Source organism: Sander lucioperca, chromosome 18, assembly GCF_008315115.2.
Source record: "Sander lucioperca isolate FBNREF2018 chromosome 18, SLUC_FBN_1.2, whole genome shotgun sequence".
NCBI lineage: Eukaryota > Metazoa > Chordata > Actinopteri > Perciformes > Percidae > Sander > Sander lucioperca.
The window spans coordinates 7,251,412-7,270,831 of NC_050190.1; the positions used below are offsets into that span (position 1 = coordinate 7,251,412).

General features: G+C 41.2%; 1 protein-coding gene and 1 long non-coding RNA gene across 2 annotated transcripts in view; both read right to left on the reverse strand.

The window, feature by feature from the left end:
- Positions 1–2,546: 2,546 nt before the first annotated feature.
- cdc25b (cell division cycle 25B) lies at positions 2,547–11,470 on the reverse strand. Its single transcript, XM_031310154.2, has 15 exons — positions 10,897–11,470; positions 10,637–10,719; positions 10,093–10,144; positions 8,824–8,865; positions 8,695–8,728; positions 8,205–8,327; positions 7,032–7,136; positions 6,820–6,942; positions 6,576–6,653; positions 6,164–6,355; positions 5,468–5,572; positions 5,300–5,362; positions 5,105–5,203; positions 4,645–4,890; positions 2,547–3,649 (listed from the first exon to the last, which is right to left on the reverse strand). The coding sequence occupies exons 1-15, from the start codon at positions 11,106–11,108 to the stop codon at positions 3,509–3,511; spliced, it is 1,698 nt and encodes a 565-aa protein (XP_031166014.1). The 5' UTR covers positions 11,109–11,470; the 3' UTR covers positions 2,547–3,508.
- Positions 11,471–16,078: 4,608 nt separating this feature from the next.
- Positions 16,079–19,420, reverse strand: part of LOC116057615 — a 34,718-nt gene continuing 31,376 nt past the window's right edge. Inside the window, exons 3-4 of the long non-coding RNA XR_004106857.2 lie at positions 18,946–19,002; positions 16,079–17,589 (exon numbers count right to left, since the gene is read on the reverse strand). This is a non-coding gene — a long non-coding RNA (uncharacterized LOC116057615). The remainder of the gene's footprint in view (positions 17,590–18,945; positions 19,003–19,420) is intronic.

Genomic DNA, 19,420 nt, shown 5'->3' on the forward strand with positions numbered 1-19,420 from the left:
GTTGTCAGGACCTTGTTTGTCAGTTTGCTGTCGGTGTCAGCAGGTCAGAGCAAACAAGGGTTTAAAGGTGACACCCAGGCTGGAGCTTTGTGTGAGGGCACCTTTGATCGGCCCCGCAGCTGCCTGCAGGACCCCCGGGTGGGGGTACCAAACAGGACAGGCTGGGGTAAAGAGGTGGATTCACAAAGGAGAGATGGTGAGAGGAAGGGTGGGGTAGTTTGTGGGGCAACTCTGCAGGGTGGTGCTGTGCCAGAGAAGGCAAATTCATTGTTGTATTTCATTACATGGAGAACATGTCCCCACTGTTAACCATCATCTACAGCAGAGATACCAACCTTTACGCCTGTGACCCCTCATCACAGGTTGGATGTCACGGTAAACAGCTAAAACATGAAGTACAGGAATGGCTCAACATTTGGGGATATGCGCTTATTTGCTTTCTTGCTGAGGGTTAGATGGAAAAAATGGAAACCATTCTCATCTGTACGGTAAATATGAATCCAGCAGCTGTTAGCTTAGCTTATTTTAGCCTACAGACTGGAAACAGTTAGCCTGGCTCTGTCCAAAGGTAACCCAATCTGCATACCAACTTCTCTAAAAGCACGATGAATCTTGTTTGTTTAATCTTGAATGAGAGTGGCATCAATCTTCTCGCCCAACTCTCGTCAAGAAAGCAAACGAGTGTATTTCCTGAAATGTCGAACTGGTGTTCTAACTTGAATCACAATTATAAGACTGAGGACAGATTTAATGAAGTCAAATCACTATCATCACTATCGTTACCATTCACCATTATGAGGGGGAACACGAAATAAAACGAAGACTGTCTGACTGCTGCTGGACCAGTCAGACATTACATCTGCAACACTTTTAAAGACAATCACTTTTAGAACCTAGCCTCCAAAACGATCTTCCGCTTTTATTTTTAATGCTTTTAGATTTACCGACAAATTATAACGACATTCATAACAAAACAAGCAGTAAGCACACATTATTAATCTCTTCTAATAATTAGTCCAGGTTTTACAAAAGTTCAAGTTCCTCTTTTCTTTGTGGAACCTCCAGTTCCTAATTGGATGGATCCAGTTGTAAAATCTGGCTCGGTTTTTCTGCCAAGGACTCATCTACATTTTAAAACCAACCGTTGAAGTGGGAAATGAAGTTTGTCTTAAAAAGGCTCTTGCAAGTGTCGCATTATGCATGCCTCGTGTAAAGGTGCGACGCCTCTTAAACCAGCAAGTGGCCGATTCATTGTCTTGCTCAGACAAAGGTGGCAGTTTGATATGAATGGAAAAGGCCCATTGACAAATACATGTAAAGATCACTGAAACACATTTTTTCCTCTTCCTCCCCATCTAAGTTCCTATCCTGCCCACCCTTATTTCCAGGGTTTAGGGAAGAGTTAGAGCATCTTCAGTTGAGTTTAACAAGACAACCAACAGACACTAGGCTGTAAATAAAGTCTTTAGATCCTTGGAATGCAAACAAAGGCTCGCTCTCCCTTTCCCATAGTCGCACGGCCACTGGGAAACAGCCTGATTTCAAACTTTGGTGAAGTGCCAGAAGGAAGGGAGTCGTGCTTTTGCAACCTCTCCATCAGATGGGTCACGTGTTTACAGCACATGGTGGCTCTGATTTTTTTTTCTCCCTTCCTGTCAGAGGAGTGGCTGGCACTATCCCCACAAAACCACCCCCACTCTGCATACAGGAATGTGAATATGTATGTATGGCCACGTGCTGCAGCAAAATAAATCCCTCCCAGTCTGCTAGAGAGGGAAAATTTGAAAAAAACAGGAACCGCTGTGCGTGCAGCACGTGTCTCCCCGCCATGCAGAGTAGGAGACCAAACAAAACGGCAGATGTGCTATTCTTAGAGTTCAAAAGTAGAAAGTCCAGTTTGCTTTGACAGGATTCTGCACACTGTGCCTGTTAGCAGGTTTACAACTTTGAAATGAAAACCTCCTAGTGCATTTAATCTGGAACATGGACTGATAAGTAAGGTTGGGCTGCAACTAAGAATTTTAATCTCTCAATTGTTAAATATTGGATTTACAACGACATAAAAAGAGAAAATTCTCTGGAATCAGAGAATGTTTGCTTAATAAATCAAATGGTGTCAAATAGTGTCGATCGACGACTAACCATTTAAATAATTAAAGGCCTGCTGCACCATCACCTGCCTAACACTCCGTTTACTCAAGTGAGCAGTACATCAAGTTTTCAGTCATTTTTTGACTAATTTGGTGCCAGATCTGCCTTGTTTACTTCTTTGATAAGATAGTATCACATTTCAAATATCATTGGATTTTATTTAGGCAAAGTGCAGACAGAGCTGCTTGTGTGTACACATTAGAGGAGTATAGTTTAATAAATTAAGGTAGGCTTTTGCACAAAGCATGTTAATATTCATTAAGTATCAGTACAGAAACCTGTTATCTTCGGTCAATGTAAAAACCTTTAAGTGATTCTCAGTCCTAACCAAGAATACATTATCAGCAGAAAAAAAATTAAATCTGACATTTAAAAAAAAGATTCTGCACGCCACATTTCAACACACACATTGGCTCTTTATTTCAGCAGCTCCCCCACAAGCCTGTACCAAAATATTCAAACCACCCCATTCATTATAAACCGACACCATCAGCTCTGCGGAGGGGAAGACAATTTAACTCGGAAAATTAAAAAAAAATAAAAGCTAAACAAAGAGGTTTTAGATCAAAACTCCTCACCCTTGCTGACCTGCAGCATCAGAACAATCTCACTGCAAAGGTAACAGGTAGTTTGTTTGCTCTGGCATCTTCTGATCAGGAAATGTATTGCAACCGATCAGGAAGGAGAGGAAAAAAAAGCTCTGCATTTATTTCACAAGTCATTCAAATACCCTATATGCATTTTGGGATGCCTAGAGAAAGGCATACTTTCAAATCAGTAACTAAATGGGGGTTAACACAATTCATAAAACAAAAGGATATAAAAAATTTTTTTTAAAAAAAGCACCTCACCATTTCAAGGTATTAAATTAAGTGCTTCAATAAGGTGGGACATGACGTAATCAAAATAAGACATATCCAGTGAGGAGACTGAAAGACAGACTTGGGATGTGGCAGTGTGGTTTGGTTTGTATTATTGCAATCTGGCAGGGATTTGTGCTGCAAATGCCAGCGGAATAAAAAAGGTAAAACAGGCAGTAGGTCCAAGTGGTTATTTAAAAAACGATCACATTGCTTCTTAATAAAATATATATTCACTGCACCTCAGCGAGCGCTTCAGATCAAGCGTTCATCATGTCAAGTCTTTCCCCTATTTGAATTTGCATAAATAACTAACTTTGCTATAGTTACATGAAAACTTTTAGGGACTTCTTAAAATCCCCTTCTGTTGGCACAGTCCCAAAAGGTATTTCCTGGTTGGTGGGGCGAGGCCTCGGGCTCTGAGAGGAGTCTGTACCGAGTCTGTACAGGGGGAGGCAGTGTGTTGTTAGAGGCAGTTTGGGAGGACGAGGAGGCGCTCACAGCTTCTTCAGTCGGCTGTACAGGTCTCTCTTGCTGCGCTCCCCGGCCCAGGTGCGACTCTTGAGGCGGAACTTCCTCAGGTCCTCCTTGAAGTCCTCGTGGTGCATGGGCCGGTAGGACTGAGGTTCACATTGGGCCTGCGCAGGAAGAGAACGAGACGAGTTCAAAGCACCGAAGAGCCATCGGGGGGGTCTCACACAACCATCACTATGTGGGAGAACGGCTCACTAGATGTTCCATGAGGAAAGGTGGCTTGAGGCTATAACAAAATAAGCTCTACATGTGACTAAACCATCTGAACTCCCATTTTGGTACATATACCATCCCCTAGGGCAATACTGTATCGATACACAGACGCCAAGTATCTATTATTACATGTATTGGTCAGTTTGTCTGCTTGACAATCCCATTTTGCAGCAATAAAACTGAAGTGAGATGATCAAACAGAGCAATTTATCTTTTTAGATAAAACGGACGTTGACAAGTTTCCTTTTGGGGACATCATTTGAAATTGGGGAAAAATTTGAAGTTAGAAAAAAAAAAAGGTAATAAATTGCAATATATCGCAGAATACTGCAATATGTTCAAAATCGCAATAATATCATATGGTGAGATTTTTGGTAATTCCCACCCCTCCCACCCCCTAGGTCAAGAATGACCGTCCATGGTCAAACCTCTTTACAGATGGGTCGGCCCACGTTGACAAAGATATTAAACATCGAGTTGTCCAAAACACTCAAATCTAAATGCAAAGCATTGATCTTACAAAATCCATTGTTTTCCCAAAAATGTGTCCTTCAACAATAGTTCATTTGCGCTCAAATAGTGTACCCTAAATATCCAACACCAAGTATCCCAACTGGTGTTGCAATGACGCAATCTTGCTCTGGCCTCTTTAACTGTTGTCGGTTAATGTTGCACATTATGTGTTGTTGTGTAAAAGGCACTTTGGAAGGATTAGGAACATTTACCAAATACAGCTCCCAACTCAACCAGAACAAAGTCGGCCTCGTTTCATTGCCAATAATTGTCGATCCCAACCAATTCAATTCAGTGATACAATTGAAATCTCCCCAACGGCTACGAGTGGACCTTGTGACGACACTGGCAGTTCAGCGAAGGCCAAACTAACCTGGAAATGAGGGAAGAAGTCTTTGTATCCGCCCTTGAGGATGTAGAGCTCGGGGTAGTGGAGGTTGGGATACTCGTTGGCGGCGCGGTCTCGCTCCCTGACGAAGCGGCACATTCGCGGGCCGCGCTCCGACGAGAACTCGCAGTGGAAGATGATGACGACGCGTTTGTCCGGGCAGGACGGGACGATGGGCGTTTTGAGGAGGAAGTCCTCCACCTGGTCCTCCTGGTGCAGGTTCAGAGCTCCCTGAGACAACAAAGACAAACTTTATTCTAAACTGAGAGGCATTTGTGCAGAAACGCTTTTAACTTCTGACACATTATTAAAAAAATAAATAAAAAAAACACACGAGGAAAACTAACTTGGGAAATACTATTAAACTAAGTATTGCTCTCAGTGACTTGCAGCGTCAAACCAAAAGTGTAATGCTTTAAAACCTAACACGGAGATTCTTACTCACCTTTATATGTCCTCCCTCAAACTCGTAGGGGTAGCGGCAGTCCATGACGATGACCTGCTCCACCAGATGGTTAAATTTGCCGGCCAGAGACGCCACCATCTGAGGACCACAAAGAAAACCCATTTACTATTACATTTCTAAATATAGTATACAGTTTGCTCCATTTTGATACAGCAACAAAGTGCCTCTACCCACCGTGTCTGCGGTGATGTACTTGAGGTCTTGATGTTTGCCTTCCACTGTGGGTAGTACAAAAGGCTGAAAGAGAGAAGAAGGAGAAAAAAAAAAAAAAAGGAATTGGATTAGACGAGTTATTTCACACCATTAAGTTAATAGTGTAAGAAACACAGCAGTCTTCTTTACCTTGGTGAAGTCGCCAATGAGTTCATTGGCACCGACCTGGCCATCCAGCAGCTTCTCGATGTCTGTCTGGCAGAAGGACTTGGACCTCTGGAGCAGAGAGCAGCTCTGGAACGAGAGCAGGGACACATTTAGGGAGGCAGTCAAGGAGAAAATTAAGCAATTTGAGATGGTCTGTAAAAAAGGCAGTGACAATAGCCAGTCGGCCTCAGCGGAGGTTTCAGAAGGCAGTTCTCTACTTCCACTAAGGAGGTGACAGATGGCCAGTGGAGACTGGTCTCTACCCTAAAGATTTAGGCTTTTGTCTAAACCGATCACTTCCTGCTTTCTGAAAAGCAGATCACATTATATTTTTTCTTCTTTAACAATGTCTTGTTATTTTTCTTTACTTACAATAAAAGTTCTATTTGAGCAAATGATATTTAATCAATTAACGCATTACTAAAAAAGGTGTGACTGAGTGAGATCTAAGTAAAAAAGAAACTTGATGTCAAACGTTTAAGCTTGATCTTACACTTTATTTTTGGGTCCCGATCAGACAGCGCACCTGCCTTTTCTTCAACAAAAAAGGCAGGTGCGCCTTGCTTTGCAGCCTGCAAAACGCACTGCGTCGGCTCGAGTCTAGCACGAGACCATTTTCAGCAAGTAGAGAGTGAAACATGTACCGTATGTCATTCACACCGGGCAGTGAGGACTCACCGTTCTTGGGGATTCCGGGTTTTGTTCCATGGGGGTGACCTGTATGCCTGCCAGGCTGCGTCGCCTCTTCACCCTGATCGGCGTGTTTTCGTCTCGGGGGCAGTCGGGGCGCTTCATAGAGCAACGGGACGAGACAGGACTGGGCATGGAGGGGGAACGAAAGAGGCTCCGTGGCCGGCAGCGAATCACGGGCTGAAAGAGACAAAATTATTAAACTCAATTATTTATTTTCATTTTGTAAGCTAAAGAGGACATGCCTAATAAATACAGTACAATTAAGCTTTAATCTTTAAGCCCTAGAAGACTTTGGCTCTCTTTTACCAAGCGTTTGTTACTGCTGCTGAATCTCACTAATTATTCCCCTTTAGATAAAGTGACCACAGAGCTTTTGTTCCCCAGAAGCCAAACTTACCGAGTCTTCTCCTGTGCTGTCGGCCACCAGCGGGGCGGTGAGCAAGCTGGCCATACCCATCGGCATCCCAGAGTCGTTCTGTAGGTGACAAGGCAACAAATAGTTTGGGTTAGTATTATGCAAGTTTAATAATAACCCAACGGTGAAATCATGTGGATCAGGTGCGATCTTCTTAATCCATTCAACTAAAAAAAAAAAAAAAAAACCCACATAATTTCCATGGATGTAAGTGAAAGGGCCTCACCTCCATGTGGTCGTCCATTACGTCCAGGAAGCCGTCGTCCTCGTCGTCAAGAGAGGGACGTCTCAGGAACATGGGGCTGGAGTCCTGAAAGTCCAGCTGCTGGATGGGATTGGGTGAAGAAAACTGGAGGGAAAAGATGAGGAGTGTTAGCATCTTTCTGGAAGCAGGTTGAAACTTTGTTAACAAGGACGGACGGCTGATTTTTCACGTACCATGAGGGCCGGCGCTGAGCTGGGCCGGCGGGATAACGCATCGGAAGAGGAGCGCACACGGCACCGTGACGCCGGCTTGGTGGGTTTCTTGAACTCAAAGCCCTCCTGAAAAAGAGGCGGAAAAAAATCAACGCTTAAAATCTTTTTTTCCAGCATTTCACAGCACCCGATTGGCTCAATTTTACAGATCATGCCCAAGAAAAACCAACCCCTTCTCCTAAGTGTTTTTAACTATACTAACTCAATGGCAACTAATCTGTTGCTGAGCAACACACAATATTTCTGCAGGTATTGATTATCTGTACCAACCATAAACTTACAGAAAAAAAAAAAAATTCTTGTCCTGTGTTTGGGTTAATCTCCCTTTAAAAACCTGCTACTGACATCAATTATTATTCTAATAATAACTCTGAGTGGCATAATAAACTTCAAGGATTGGCCACATGTTTAGACAAATGATGCAATGCCTTTGCCATGGCAACAAAATCAGCTTTATGAGCACTGATGGAACCTTGTCCATGCTTTGACACTTTTTTGGGCTAATGTTCAATCAGAACATCTGTTTAAATACAAATATAACATGATCTTGGAATGTTTTAAGTGTTACACTATTAAATTAACTTAAGTGTAACTTCTTTCCTTTCTAACAGAATATTGTTTTAGCCATTTACTTTAGCTTTGTCTTTACAAGAGGCAGCAAAACAAAGCCAATACCGGTGAATTAGCTGTGTGCTACCCCTGGCCATAATCGGACACCCTTATCTCCCCGCTGTAAAACACTGCTGGTTTTCCGCAGCTATTAACATGCGCCCAAATTAACATCAATGCTGTCAACACATCCAGGACTTCAACAACCCTAAATTATGCAGCATAAGCTGCTTAATTTCCACTTTGAATGTAAAGATATAGCACCACCTGAGCGTCGGCCAAGCGCTCTTACAGTTTTCTCTCATCAAAGGAGAGATTGCCCAGGAAAGGCACTGTGAGAAAGACTGAAAACTGTGTCAGACTGGAAGTGTCCCAATATCTGCCAATATCTGCTGTGTCCAAACATGGACACCATTATGTTACATGGTTTCTACTGTATCTAACCAGTGAAAAGTCTATTTAACAACGAAGGTTCTCTTGTAGCTTATCAGGTCATGTGTTTAAGACAAAATCCACGTCACCGACCTCCGGCATGTTCTCCTTGTTGGCGGCCATTTGGATTTGTGAGGGTTGTTGTCCGAATATTCCATAGCGGTGGGAATCCGTTTCCTGTCCCTTCAGAGATGGACTGAAACCCTGGAGCTGGAGCTGAGGGAGAGAGAGAGGAGAGGGATCCCAGTCAGCAGAGGCTCGGCAACTAAACAAGCCGTCCAGTGGTAGAAAACATGGAACAATGTTTGGAACTTATTAAATATGAAAAACTGCACTTAAAGCAAAACACAAACCCAGCGGCAAATGGGTTTGTTTTATTGCAAGGCTTAAAACCCAGTTGTTTTTTTAACTCCCTTCGCTGTCCCTTGGGTGTTTCATGATGATCTTTTTACTTCAAACTCTTATTGTGGAATGTTAGTGCTTTATGGCTGCTTAACAGCCAAATCAAGACAACAAGAGGCCAAATTACAGCATCTGTCAGCCCTAAAAAAAAAAAAAAAGTAACTCATTAAAATCTACTTACTGGCAAAGAGTTGTTTCTTCGAATTGGCATCCTCCTGTAATTGATAGAAGGGAGAGGACGGAATTGTAGTCAATACAAACCAAATCAACAGGTGGCCGTTATTAAGTTCATGACTAGAAAGCAACTTACTCGTTGACAACTCTGCTCGACTGTTGAATGGCCTTTTCAAATCTGTGACAGAAAACATGACAAATCATTCAGCTGAAAAGGTTTGAAATATATAAAAACAGATTCAGACAGACAGTCTGTAGAAGAACTTCTCATAGCCCAACTAAGTCTTTAAATTGCTTGTTTAGTAATCCTTACGTTTTGTTGATTAAATACAATTATTGACAAATGTTTTCAGCCGTAACAAAAACATCTTCATAATAAAAACAAAAAACCTGCGGAGGAAAGAGGCTGGAAGGCCTTCCTTGGCAGTGGAAGAACACCTTGCCAGGCCTGCTCATATACTACAAAGACAAAGAATCTGAAGCTCTATTGAGAAAGCCAGAGGAACGGTTGGACTAGAGGAAGTTGGGTGAATGCATTGAGGCAAGAGGTGGGCTTTGCATTGGAGTAATGCCCACCTGTATGCTAAATGAGTGGAGAGATCAGTGTGATGGTGGGGGAGGCAGGAGAAGGAGCGCAGAGATCAGCTAATCTACCATATGCCTGCTGGAGCCAATACCGCCAACCCCTTTTCTGCAAGAGCCCTTTGTTTGTCATGGAGAGAGCGTGTCCCATTCAATGCAGACCAGGAGAAGGGAGGGCAGTTGTTCTCTGGGGTGCCCTCATTTCAATGGCCCCGACACAGAAAAACCTCCAGCCCCTCTATTCCTATTGAAATAACAGTGCATAGGAAGAGTGTGCCAAAACCCAGAGGGGGTGAGCTATCAAAACCCACGCGCAGGCCATGTCCTCCCCCAACTTGGAAAACTCCTAGCAACCGAGCAGCTGTAAAGGGGTTGAATGAGGTATTGAGGACCAAATGCTGCTGTAAAGGAAGTCACACATCAGACAGTGGCAGATGTCTGCTCTGCAGAGACTCACCCAACTCAGAATTCAGAAAAATGGGCCACCCAAGATTAGCAAACTGAGGATATGCTGACAAACTGGTCAAGATAACAAAGCGGACCTGCATGTTTCAGACAATTGTAAAGCCTGTCCTTTGTCTTTTTCACTTAATAACTTAAAGAAAGTTCAGCTCACATGTTCATTATCAGCTAATCTTCTTAGTAAAAAAAAAAACCGAGTTAAGCAGTCATCTTAGAGCCAACGGTAGAAACAATAATCCTACAGTTGAGAAACAGCGCTTGGCTAAGCTCAGGGTGGAGGTGGGGGTGTTGGGGTAAGCAGAGGGGCACAGCTCACAGGCTGATTGATTAGAACAGACATGACGGGGACAGTGCAACTTACGTGTCCTCCATTTCAACAGCATCCATAGGGCTGGGGGGGTCCATACCGAGGCCTGAAGGAAGAGATTTGTGTCAGAGATCAATATAAGCATCAGGTGGTAAACTGGCACCAACGATAGAAATGTGGCTGGGGAATTTTGCATTCTCAACCAGTTTAACAGCAACGTTAACAGTACATTTGGATTTGATTTTACACTACATAGACAAGTTAAATTTGTAAAAAGATGTCATGTGTGAGTGTAACTGTGCATAATAGGGCTGCTAGCAACAATTATTTACATTATTCATTACCAATTCTACCAATTATGAAAATCACAATCTTCTAAAGCTCAAGGTGACACTGTCCGATGGCTTTTTTTGTACAAACACTCCCAAACTTTTCTCTGTCTTATATGGTACCTACTGCCTACTTGACAATAATTACAGGACAGGACGGATTTTAAGGACATGACTATGACATGAGATACAATGAACGCATTAAGCCCTCAGGCATCAATTCTAACAGCATCAATAAGCTGGGACAATGGCTTTTCAGGGGGGCTCACCAGCATCAGATGAGACGTCAGACGCGAAGGAGGAAACCTTCTCAAGGGGTGGATGTTTTCTCCTTTTCGGTGTATCAAATTGGCTGTGTGGGGAAAAAAAGATAGACAGTGAAAATCAGTGATGTGGACAGTTAAGGAGGCATTGCATGCTACGGAAGGGATGGAATAAAGGAAGGTGTTGTGCATTGTTTGTAAAAAAAAAACAACAGCAGCTGTATTTAGAATAACGTTATACAAGTAGACGAAATATCACATAATACCTTCCGAGTCCAAAACTGTTCATGTCCAGAGCCAAATTGGTGACAGGAGACATCACAGTGGCGGGTCCAGGGGAAAACAGATTCCTGCAGTGCATGTCCTTTGTGCTCAGCTCGGGCAGAGTGAGCGAGGAAAGCCCAGGGATACCCTCGGGCCTGCTTTTGAAAATTGTGTTAACAGGACTGGTGCAGCCAAAAACATTAAGCGAATCCATCTTTAGCTGCTTAATTTGTATAAATCCTGCAAACGGTATTGCTCTGTGGTAGATTAAGTTAGAATTTAGGGTCGGAAAGTGACAAAATAGCAAGACGGTCCAAACTTCAAGCTAACCCGGAAGCTAACCAGTCAGCTAGCAACAATTTAAGAAAACATTTCCAAACATACGATCCAAAGTGAGTCGGAGATCCGTGTGAAGTTAAAATTTGAGTTGGTCCTGCTAATATGCTAAAGCCACATAGTTGTTGCTTGTGTCAGAGAGCTGCAACACAGCGCACCCCTCTCTGACAGCCCCTAGTTTCTGAGAAGAAGAGACTGAAGCTGGTCGTATTTATGTTCAAAATACAAGCTCAGGAGCGGCAATCGCTCTCTCAGCCAATCATGTCTGTTGTTACATCCAGTTGTCCAATCAGAGCGCGGAACGCTGTTGTCCTCTCACCGGATGAGGGAAAAGAAGGAGGATGTGACACAATGCTTAAAAATTTCCATCTTTCTTTTCAGATATCTTTTGTTCTCGGACTTGCAACTGTGGGCTCTTATTTTATTTTTTAAAAACTAATAAATATACCTGATTTTAGTACATTTTTATTTAAAATTTGTGGAGTAAGATTTACTTGGAGATATGAAAAACGATAATCAGGACAGAGTTTCAGAGTTCAAATCTTTATTAAATGGCAACATGGCTGTCTTACAAGTCTGTATTTTTCGACAAAAAAACATGATATAAGTTTACAAATAACACACTGACATTGGACATAGATATATAGATAGATAGATAGATAGATAGATAGATAGATAGATCACAGTCTCTCATCTCACATAGTTTCTCATCTTTGCACCATTTTGATAAAGCACGTTGTGACCTGACTGTTTGCACATATCCTTGTAATAGTTAAGCTCAAATGCCACCCACACAGAGTGACTCAGACAAATCAGTATTTCACTGATGTGGAGGGTGAATACTTCCTTTCTGCTGTTTCTCTCCCTTTCTGCCCCATGAGTGCACACATTCTTCTCCTTTCTAAAATCAAGTAAAATGTAGGATATGTATTTTAAACTGTGACATAGTTATAGGATGCAGCAATTCTTATGGTATGTGTGTGTGGTTTACATTTGCGGGTGCATGTGTGAGTTGGTGTGGCAGTAATCAGGTTTCGAATGGTTTTACTTATATTTTCCTACACCAAACCTCACTTCCTGTCTTTGATGTGAGCAGAAATGACAACTGAAGTCCCAGAAACAAGGCAAAACATAGTCACAAATATGTTTTTAAAGAAAGAACCATTGCACCGCTTCTTCTGGTTTCCACTCATTTATAGCATGAGACAGATGGTTATATAAAGCAGCTTTATACACTGTATGGATTTCAAACTATTTAAAGTTAGTGTATTTGTGAAACAGATAACAAATAAGTTATTTCATTGATTCTGGTGCATGCAGGCCTTAACACAGACGCACATGTAATGTCTTCTGGATTCACAGCAGGACATTAGGGACTTTCAGGACTCCATTTTGAAAGTTTAAAGCACTAGTTCCTCTGCAAAATGGGGCCAGAACACATGTTTGTAAAGTCAAAAAACAACATTGCCGTCCAACACACCCTGTTCAACCAGACTGCTGAGGCAGTCCAACTGACAAATCCAGACAAAGGCTACCAGTACACACCTCTGAGTATACGGCCTGAGGTTAATGTGATGTTTGTTGTGTTTGTGTTGCTGCAACTTTTCCTCAACTTTCTGTTTGATTCATTTTTAAATTCTTCAGCCGGAAGTTAGGTTTCTCATGCACATACCTGGTTGCATTTACAATGCTGAATGTGCAATTATGTGCAATTAAGAGTCTGATACCTTATCAGGCAGGCGGCACCCATTTTAGCACAACAACAGTGCTTTAGTATTCCAACGAGAAGGTCTTTCAGCATCATTTTTAGCTAATCTGGCGTTGTAAGCACGGGGGTGTGCTGACCTTTGGCTTGTAGAGAACCACTGCTCACTGGAACAGTCTTTGTTCGCATAAAGTATCTGATTTGCATCACGAATGTAAATTAAGTTTAATGAACTTCTCCGCAGAGGTATAAGCACAGGCCTGTGACTCCGGGCTCCCCACCCCACATCTTAAAAAAAGAGACGAGGGGAGGGGGGACAGAGACACTCACCTCGAATACAACCTCCGCAAACCTCCCGACACCTACTGTTACCACCAACCCTGCACCGATTTCCTCCTTACACAAGCTTACACCAACAGACACAAATAACCAGGGGGCAAGATTCACAATCTGTGGATGTACCAAAGCTACTGAGGCTACCATGAAACACAAAGCAAGTATCCAAGATTATGTACTTGTATTTTGATTACTTTAACTCTCTTTTGAGGACTCACATTACTCCAGTTCTTGTATCTCTTTGTCTCTTCCCCACTCTCCAATAGTTGTGCTTCGTATTCCTGAGTTGGTTGGCCATCTCCGTCCATAAGTCAGCTGCCTGATTGGTATCACAGATTCATCGTGCAATCTTTTCCTCAGACTAATGTCAGGACTTGAGATATAAAAGATGTTTTGCGCTACCTGAAATTAAGTATTTTCTGTAATTCTGTAGTATTAGACCTGCAAGGATTAGTCGATTAATCGATTAGTTGATTGACAGAAAATTAAGCAGCAAGAATAATCAAGTCATTTTTTAAAGCAAAAATGACGGACAATTTCTCTGGCTCCAGTTTCTCCAATGGGAGAATTTGCTGCTTTTCTCTGTTTTATATACTAGTAAACAGAATCTTTGGACTGTTGGCTGGACAGAACAACATTTGAAGACACCATAGTCACTTTGGACTCTGGGACTTAATAATGGGTATTTTTCAATGGCAGCCCTAAATATTTAAGTTCAGTATTGTTTTATCTGCTGACTGATTTCTGTATTGTTTTGTCTGAAACACTTTATACTGCTGTCTTGACCAGGTCTCCCTTGTAAAAAAGGGTTCAAGAATGTTTTGTCTTTTTTTGAAGAGCAAAACCTTTTTTCCTTTACAATAAGGGAGAGCAATTGTTTTACTAAGCAGCTCCAAACAACCTGCACACAGTAGAATCAATATAACCTTTCAAACTTTTGTACATGCTGCTATAAAAAGTGATCCGCGGATAAAGTTCATTCCTGCAGTGTACCGTGTTATTGATAGACCCAATCGTATCTCTATTTATCTGGCAGTGTGACTCCGTCAAACACACAGTGTGTGGCTATCTGCAGGATAGTTTGTTGTGTTGGATTGTGGTAACATGTAATTGGGACAGTCCTAATGGATTCTTCTCCCCCGATGGCCTCAATACTCAACAACCTGAGCTGTTTTCAAACCCTCCATTTACAGCTTCGTGTGGAGGGTGTAGCTACTAGGGAGGGAGGGTTTTACACACACACACACACACACACACACACACACACACACACACACACATTAGCTGCCAGTAGTTTTGTACTTGTGAAGCAACATTCTCAAGAGGAGACCTTTCTTTTACTGCAGAAGCTGCTCATGTTTTGTGAAAATTGAACACTGCATTTGTTTTTTGTCTTGCAGACATGACAAGTATTCAGTGTCTCGCTCCAGTTTTATCTTGTTTTCAATCATAGAAAAGAAGCTCAAGCTGCCTTGAGACCCTCACCTGACTTCAACTCTCAACTGAAACCAAAACATATAATATAAGTGATTATTTTAAGACAGAGGCCTACTATATATACATATAAATAGTAGCTAAATAAAAGGATTTAATTTTAAGTTTTCCAGATGGAGTTTCTACAGATCTTGTGTAGGAAGACGTAATACAATCTTTTCCTTACTGACAGTAAATGTAGCAACATCACAATATAAAAAAACTCTGAAGTCCTGCATTCAAATGATTACATAAATGTGAAGAAGTATCATCAGCTAAATGTAATTAAATGATCAAAAGTAAATACTCATGAGTCATTGTGCAGCACAATAGTTAGCGTTATCTTACTAATTTTTATATATTTTGATTATTATTAGTAGTGAATTAACATGAAAGCAGCATTAAAAGTTGCAGCTGGTTGGGAGGGAGCCAATTCAACGAGTTTAATCTCTAAATGTGTTATACTTTATAAACTCCTTATACATTTTGGATGTTAAAGCCTAATCAGCAAAGTTATTAGGAACTAAATACCTCTCAGACACACAAGTACCTGAATGTACTTACAGAAAGTACAGTAATTGAGTAAGGTTGCATTCACATCAAATTAGGCAATTAGCGCAGGGTTGTGCGGTGGCACGTTACGTGATTGGCCAGCGCAGTATGACGTTGGGTTGCGCTTCCCTAAAAGTAGAGTATGTTTCAACTTTTCACCGCTTTTTAGGCTTTCCTTGCGGTACCCATCGCTACAGCCTCAACGCACTTCCCACATACAAATGAATGGGAAGAATGGCGTTTTCGCCGCCAACGGCCTGATTTGGTGTGAATGCAGCCTAAAAGTATTTTCTACCACTGGGTTAGGGAGGGATCTTCTTATTAACAGTGGACATTTGAGAGACAACTTCAAACTCAGTGCAGGTTACTGATGGGAGAACACTTACTCGTGCGTTTGCATTTGTCTTATCTGGAAACCGTTGCAACAGCATTAACATTGACACTAGTTCAAACAGGCCATTAACACAGACTCATTGGCAGCAGAGCACCCAGACTGTCCCGCTGCCTGAGGAGACCTTCACAGACTGATGACACCACATTCAGGCTAATTAACATGACAGGCTTTCTAGCAAGAAAAAATGTCTCCTGACTCCCACAGCAGTGTCTAATCATGTTTTCTCTCACAGCTATTTATGACCTACATTCTACCACAAGTTGCTGTGAACATTATATCCCAGACCAACAGTGACTGACTGACTCCAAAATCCACTGTCAGTTTCACAATTTCAGTATCAAAATCTGTCAGTCATCCTTGCCAAAAAGTTGCCTGTATCTAGTGTTTGTCACTAGATACAAGCACAAATAAACCCTCTGCTCTTCCACACAACAATCAAAGTTTGGCCCATAACAGTAGGATTAACTTTAGCCCTAATGCCTTCTCCTGATGATTAAGTGAGTGAGTACATAAATACTAATCTATAAAACACCTTTTAACCCCCAGATAAATGCTTCATGATAAAAAGGACCAGCAATAATATCAAATATACAGAACATAAACGAGTCAAAACTAAGACGTTTCAATAGTTATGTTACTTGCAGTGTATTTAGTTTGGACTATCAGATTACAAATGTTGTTGATTTCACTTCAATCTCCCGTAAAACTATAACTCATTTGTTTACATTTCTGTTGGCAAAAAATGTATTCAAAGTGGTAATTAGTCAAATTTAGAAGTGCTGCTAGTTTTTTTTTTTTTTTTTAAACTTTTGACAGAGCCAAGCTAGCCATTTCCCCTCTGCTTCTGGTCTTTATGCTAAGCTAAGTAAATTACCTGCTGAGCCTGACATGAGAGTGGTATCGACCTTCTCATCAAACTCTCAGCAAAAAGGAGAATGAGTGTATTTCCCAAATGCAGATGTATTCCTGCTGTAACTACAGTGAAAAACAAACTACCTTTAAATACTGTCCCAGTGTGTTCCTTGCCTTATCACAGAATTTCTAGTTTCCCGCTGGCAGACTTTTCTGATAAGAGGTTTTTCAAGATAAGCATGTGCAAACTGAGCCGATGCAGATATGTTGCCAAAACATTGTGTTTCTTGTCAGTATAGTAAACCAAAGGGGGATACAAGGAAGACCACCACTGCAAAGCTGACAGCACCTAATGTTGTACTATCAGTTACCTTTTATAAAGTCTTCTGATTTATCCTAGTTATGGTCAAACACCTGAGTTGCATTCCAGTTTTTGTGGTGGGTACGGGTCAAGATTTAGACTGAAACTAAATAAATTGACATTGGATGGGAAATTATACTGAACGGACCTTTTTTTAAGGACATTTAAGTTGAAGAACAGTTGGAAATACTGCATTTTTTAGACGGAAGCAAGGTTTGCTTTGCACAAAAAACGTACTCCTCTTACTCCACTTTTGAAATTTTGAAACACATAAAGATGATGACCATGAATGATCATGTTCTCTCCTAATGATGCAGCCTGCTGTGGTGAAGCTGCATTAGGTTTAATAACTACTAACTGTGTGCCTTTTTCTTCCTCTATATCTCCACACAAGGGAAAGTGGGGCACGTATGCATGGAGACGGTCAGTCAGCCACTGCTTCCCCCCACCACTTCCCTGGTGTTCATCCATACCATTGTTCCATCTTATTGTCCACAATAGTGTCAATGCAGACTCTCCCCTGGTCAGGGGTCAGCCCTCCACTGGTCAACCGTCCCCCCCGGCCCCACACACCTCCAGGCCCAGGTTGAGGAAGAAGGAGTAAACATCTGCTGGTGGAGGAGGCCCTGCAGCCGACAGATGGACAGCAACACAGAGTAGGGGGCTCCAGGCTCCGGGCAGGAATTCTGGAGGGAAAAGCAGACAAAAGATGAGGAGGGCACGAAGACGGGAGGCTGTGAAGGATGTATGTGGAGGTTAAAGAAAGGAAGGGGGAGGAGGAAGTTTATAGAGTGCTGTGACACGTCCTGACAAGGCTTGAAGTATATTTTCATATCATATGGTGATGAATGAGAAGCATCAACGACTGCCAAGCCAGTTTTGTACCAGCCAAGTTGTGTCCATAGCACCAAGTATTGAAAACTGTCAAGTACCAAAAGCTGGCATTAAATGCTTACTTACTTATTCCTAAATCAAATACTATCTGAATGAATCATAATCCATATTTTTGCCAATTTAAGCCTATTACATTTAAACAAAGTTCTTGTTATTCTTACATGATGACATTAGGTTTTTTTTGCCAACCATTTCATGGTTACAGCTTTTTTTAACAAAGCAGTGTTTAAGTGGTACTTTGGACTCAATTAATCAAAGAACTAATCATTGGATTAATTCATATTGAAAATAATCATTAGTTGCAGTTGTTAATGCAGGTGTCACCATTTCAAAGACCATCTCATCTCTCTTCAAATGTACATGTGTAGAAGTGTAGAAGAATCTCCTCCCTGCCCGCTCTGCTGTACATTTACAGATGTGAGACAGGGGTTTGGTGCATTAGTGCTGAGCAGCTTGTTAAGTGTTTGTCTATTGATCCCTGCTGCAGCAAACGGAAAAAAACAGAGACTTGCTGTGAGAATTTGTGTGTGAATACACTCGACTGTTTAGAGCCTTTAATTAGCTGATCTTAATCTATGCAGCGTGTGTGTGTGTGTGTGTGTGTGTGTGTGTGTGTGTGTGTGTGTGTGTCGGGGGCTCAAACTGAAAGATGATGTAAGATCACCGTCATCAGCCAGAGTTACAGTTCAATAAGGTTACAGATGGGCTATACATCTTGTTTGTTTTAGTTGAGTTTTCATTACATTTTTTATGGCAAGTAATTGTGATATGTACCTTCTTTTTTATATTAAAAGAATACAACAAACTCCCAGTACTGGTAAAACTTAAGTTTTTACATCCCTATTTTATAAGCAGCGTATAAACATTGATAACTTGTTTATAACACATTATAATGCATTTGTAAGGGAATATACAACCGAATATAAGGACATTTTCAAGTGTATTTAATATATTTGCCAACCATCATAACTCCTCCTGTGAAGTATGATGTATGAATGATTGATACTACATTACGACAATAAATTAAGAAAATGTGTGTTGTAAAATAATCAGAGGCAGGTTTAAAACTGTTCACAACTTATCACTTGTTTTATTATTAATATTAATCTTGAAAATAGTTCTGAATTTGTAACTCAAGGTCCACTTACTTGTATAAGATTTTCTTCCAGAGCTTTCTGCAGCATCTCATAGCAGTTGTAGTTTTCCTTTGTTTTCCCGGAGAGAAAAGAAAAAGAAACAAATATATAAATACATAAATACTTTATCAATAAATTTAATTCAAAAACAATTTGACCATATATCTGCTTATGACTACATATCTAACCATATTCAGCTGTATTTGGTCTATTTTACATTTCTTCTTACTGTTTATACTGTTAATAACAATGAGATCATACGATACTACTCATTAGGTTTTGTTCATACATGTCGAAACTACTTTACATTTTGTTGATTTTATCTCAGTTACATCCCTTCTTTTTTATCACTACCCCATTATCTTTAGTTCATTCTGTACATTAGTTTAGCATCATTAAATACGTATCTTAATGCACTTATGCTACTCCTTCTGGTGTTTCGTTGTTCTGGCACTTGTATGCAATGAAAAAGTCAAATCTAATCTAC

What these genes read in the sequence shown, in the direction of transcription:
- cdc25b (XM_031310154.2), bottom strand. Translation starts at nt 11,108, where the DNA reads ATGGATTCGCTTAATGTTTTTGGCTGCACCAGTCCTGTTAACACAATT. An exon ending in GCTGTTGAAATGGAGGACAC is followed by an intron (nt 8,866 to 10,092) that starts GTAAGTTGCACT and finishes TTTCTGTCACAG; the next exon opens with ATTTGAAAAGGCCATTCAAC. An exon ending in GCTCAGCGCCGGCCCTCATG is followed by an intron (nt 6,943 to 7,031) that starts GTACGTGAAAAA and finishes TTTTCCCTCCAG; the next exon opens with TTTTCTTCACCCAATCCCAT.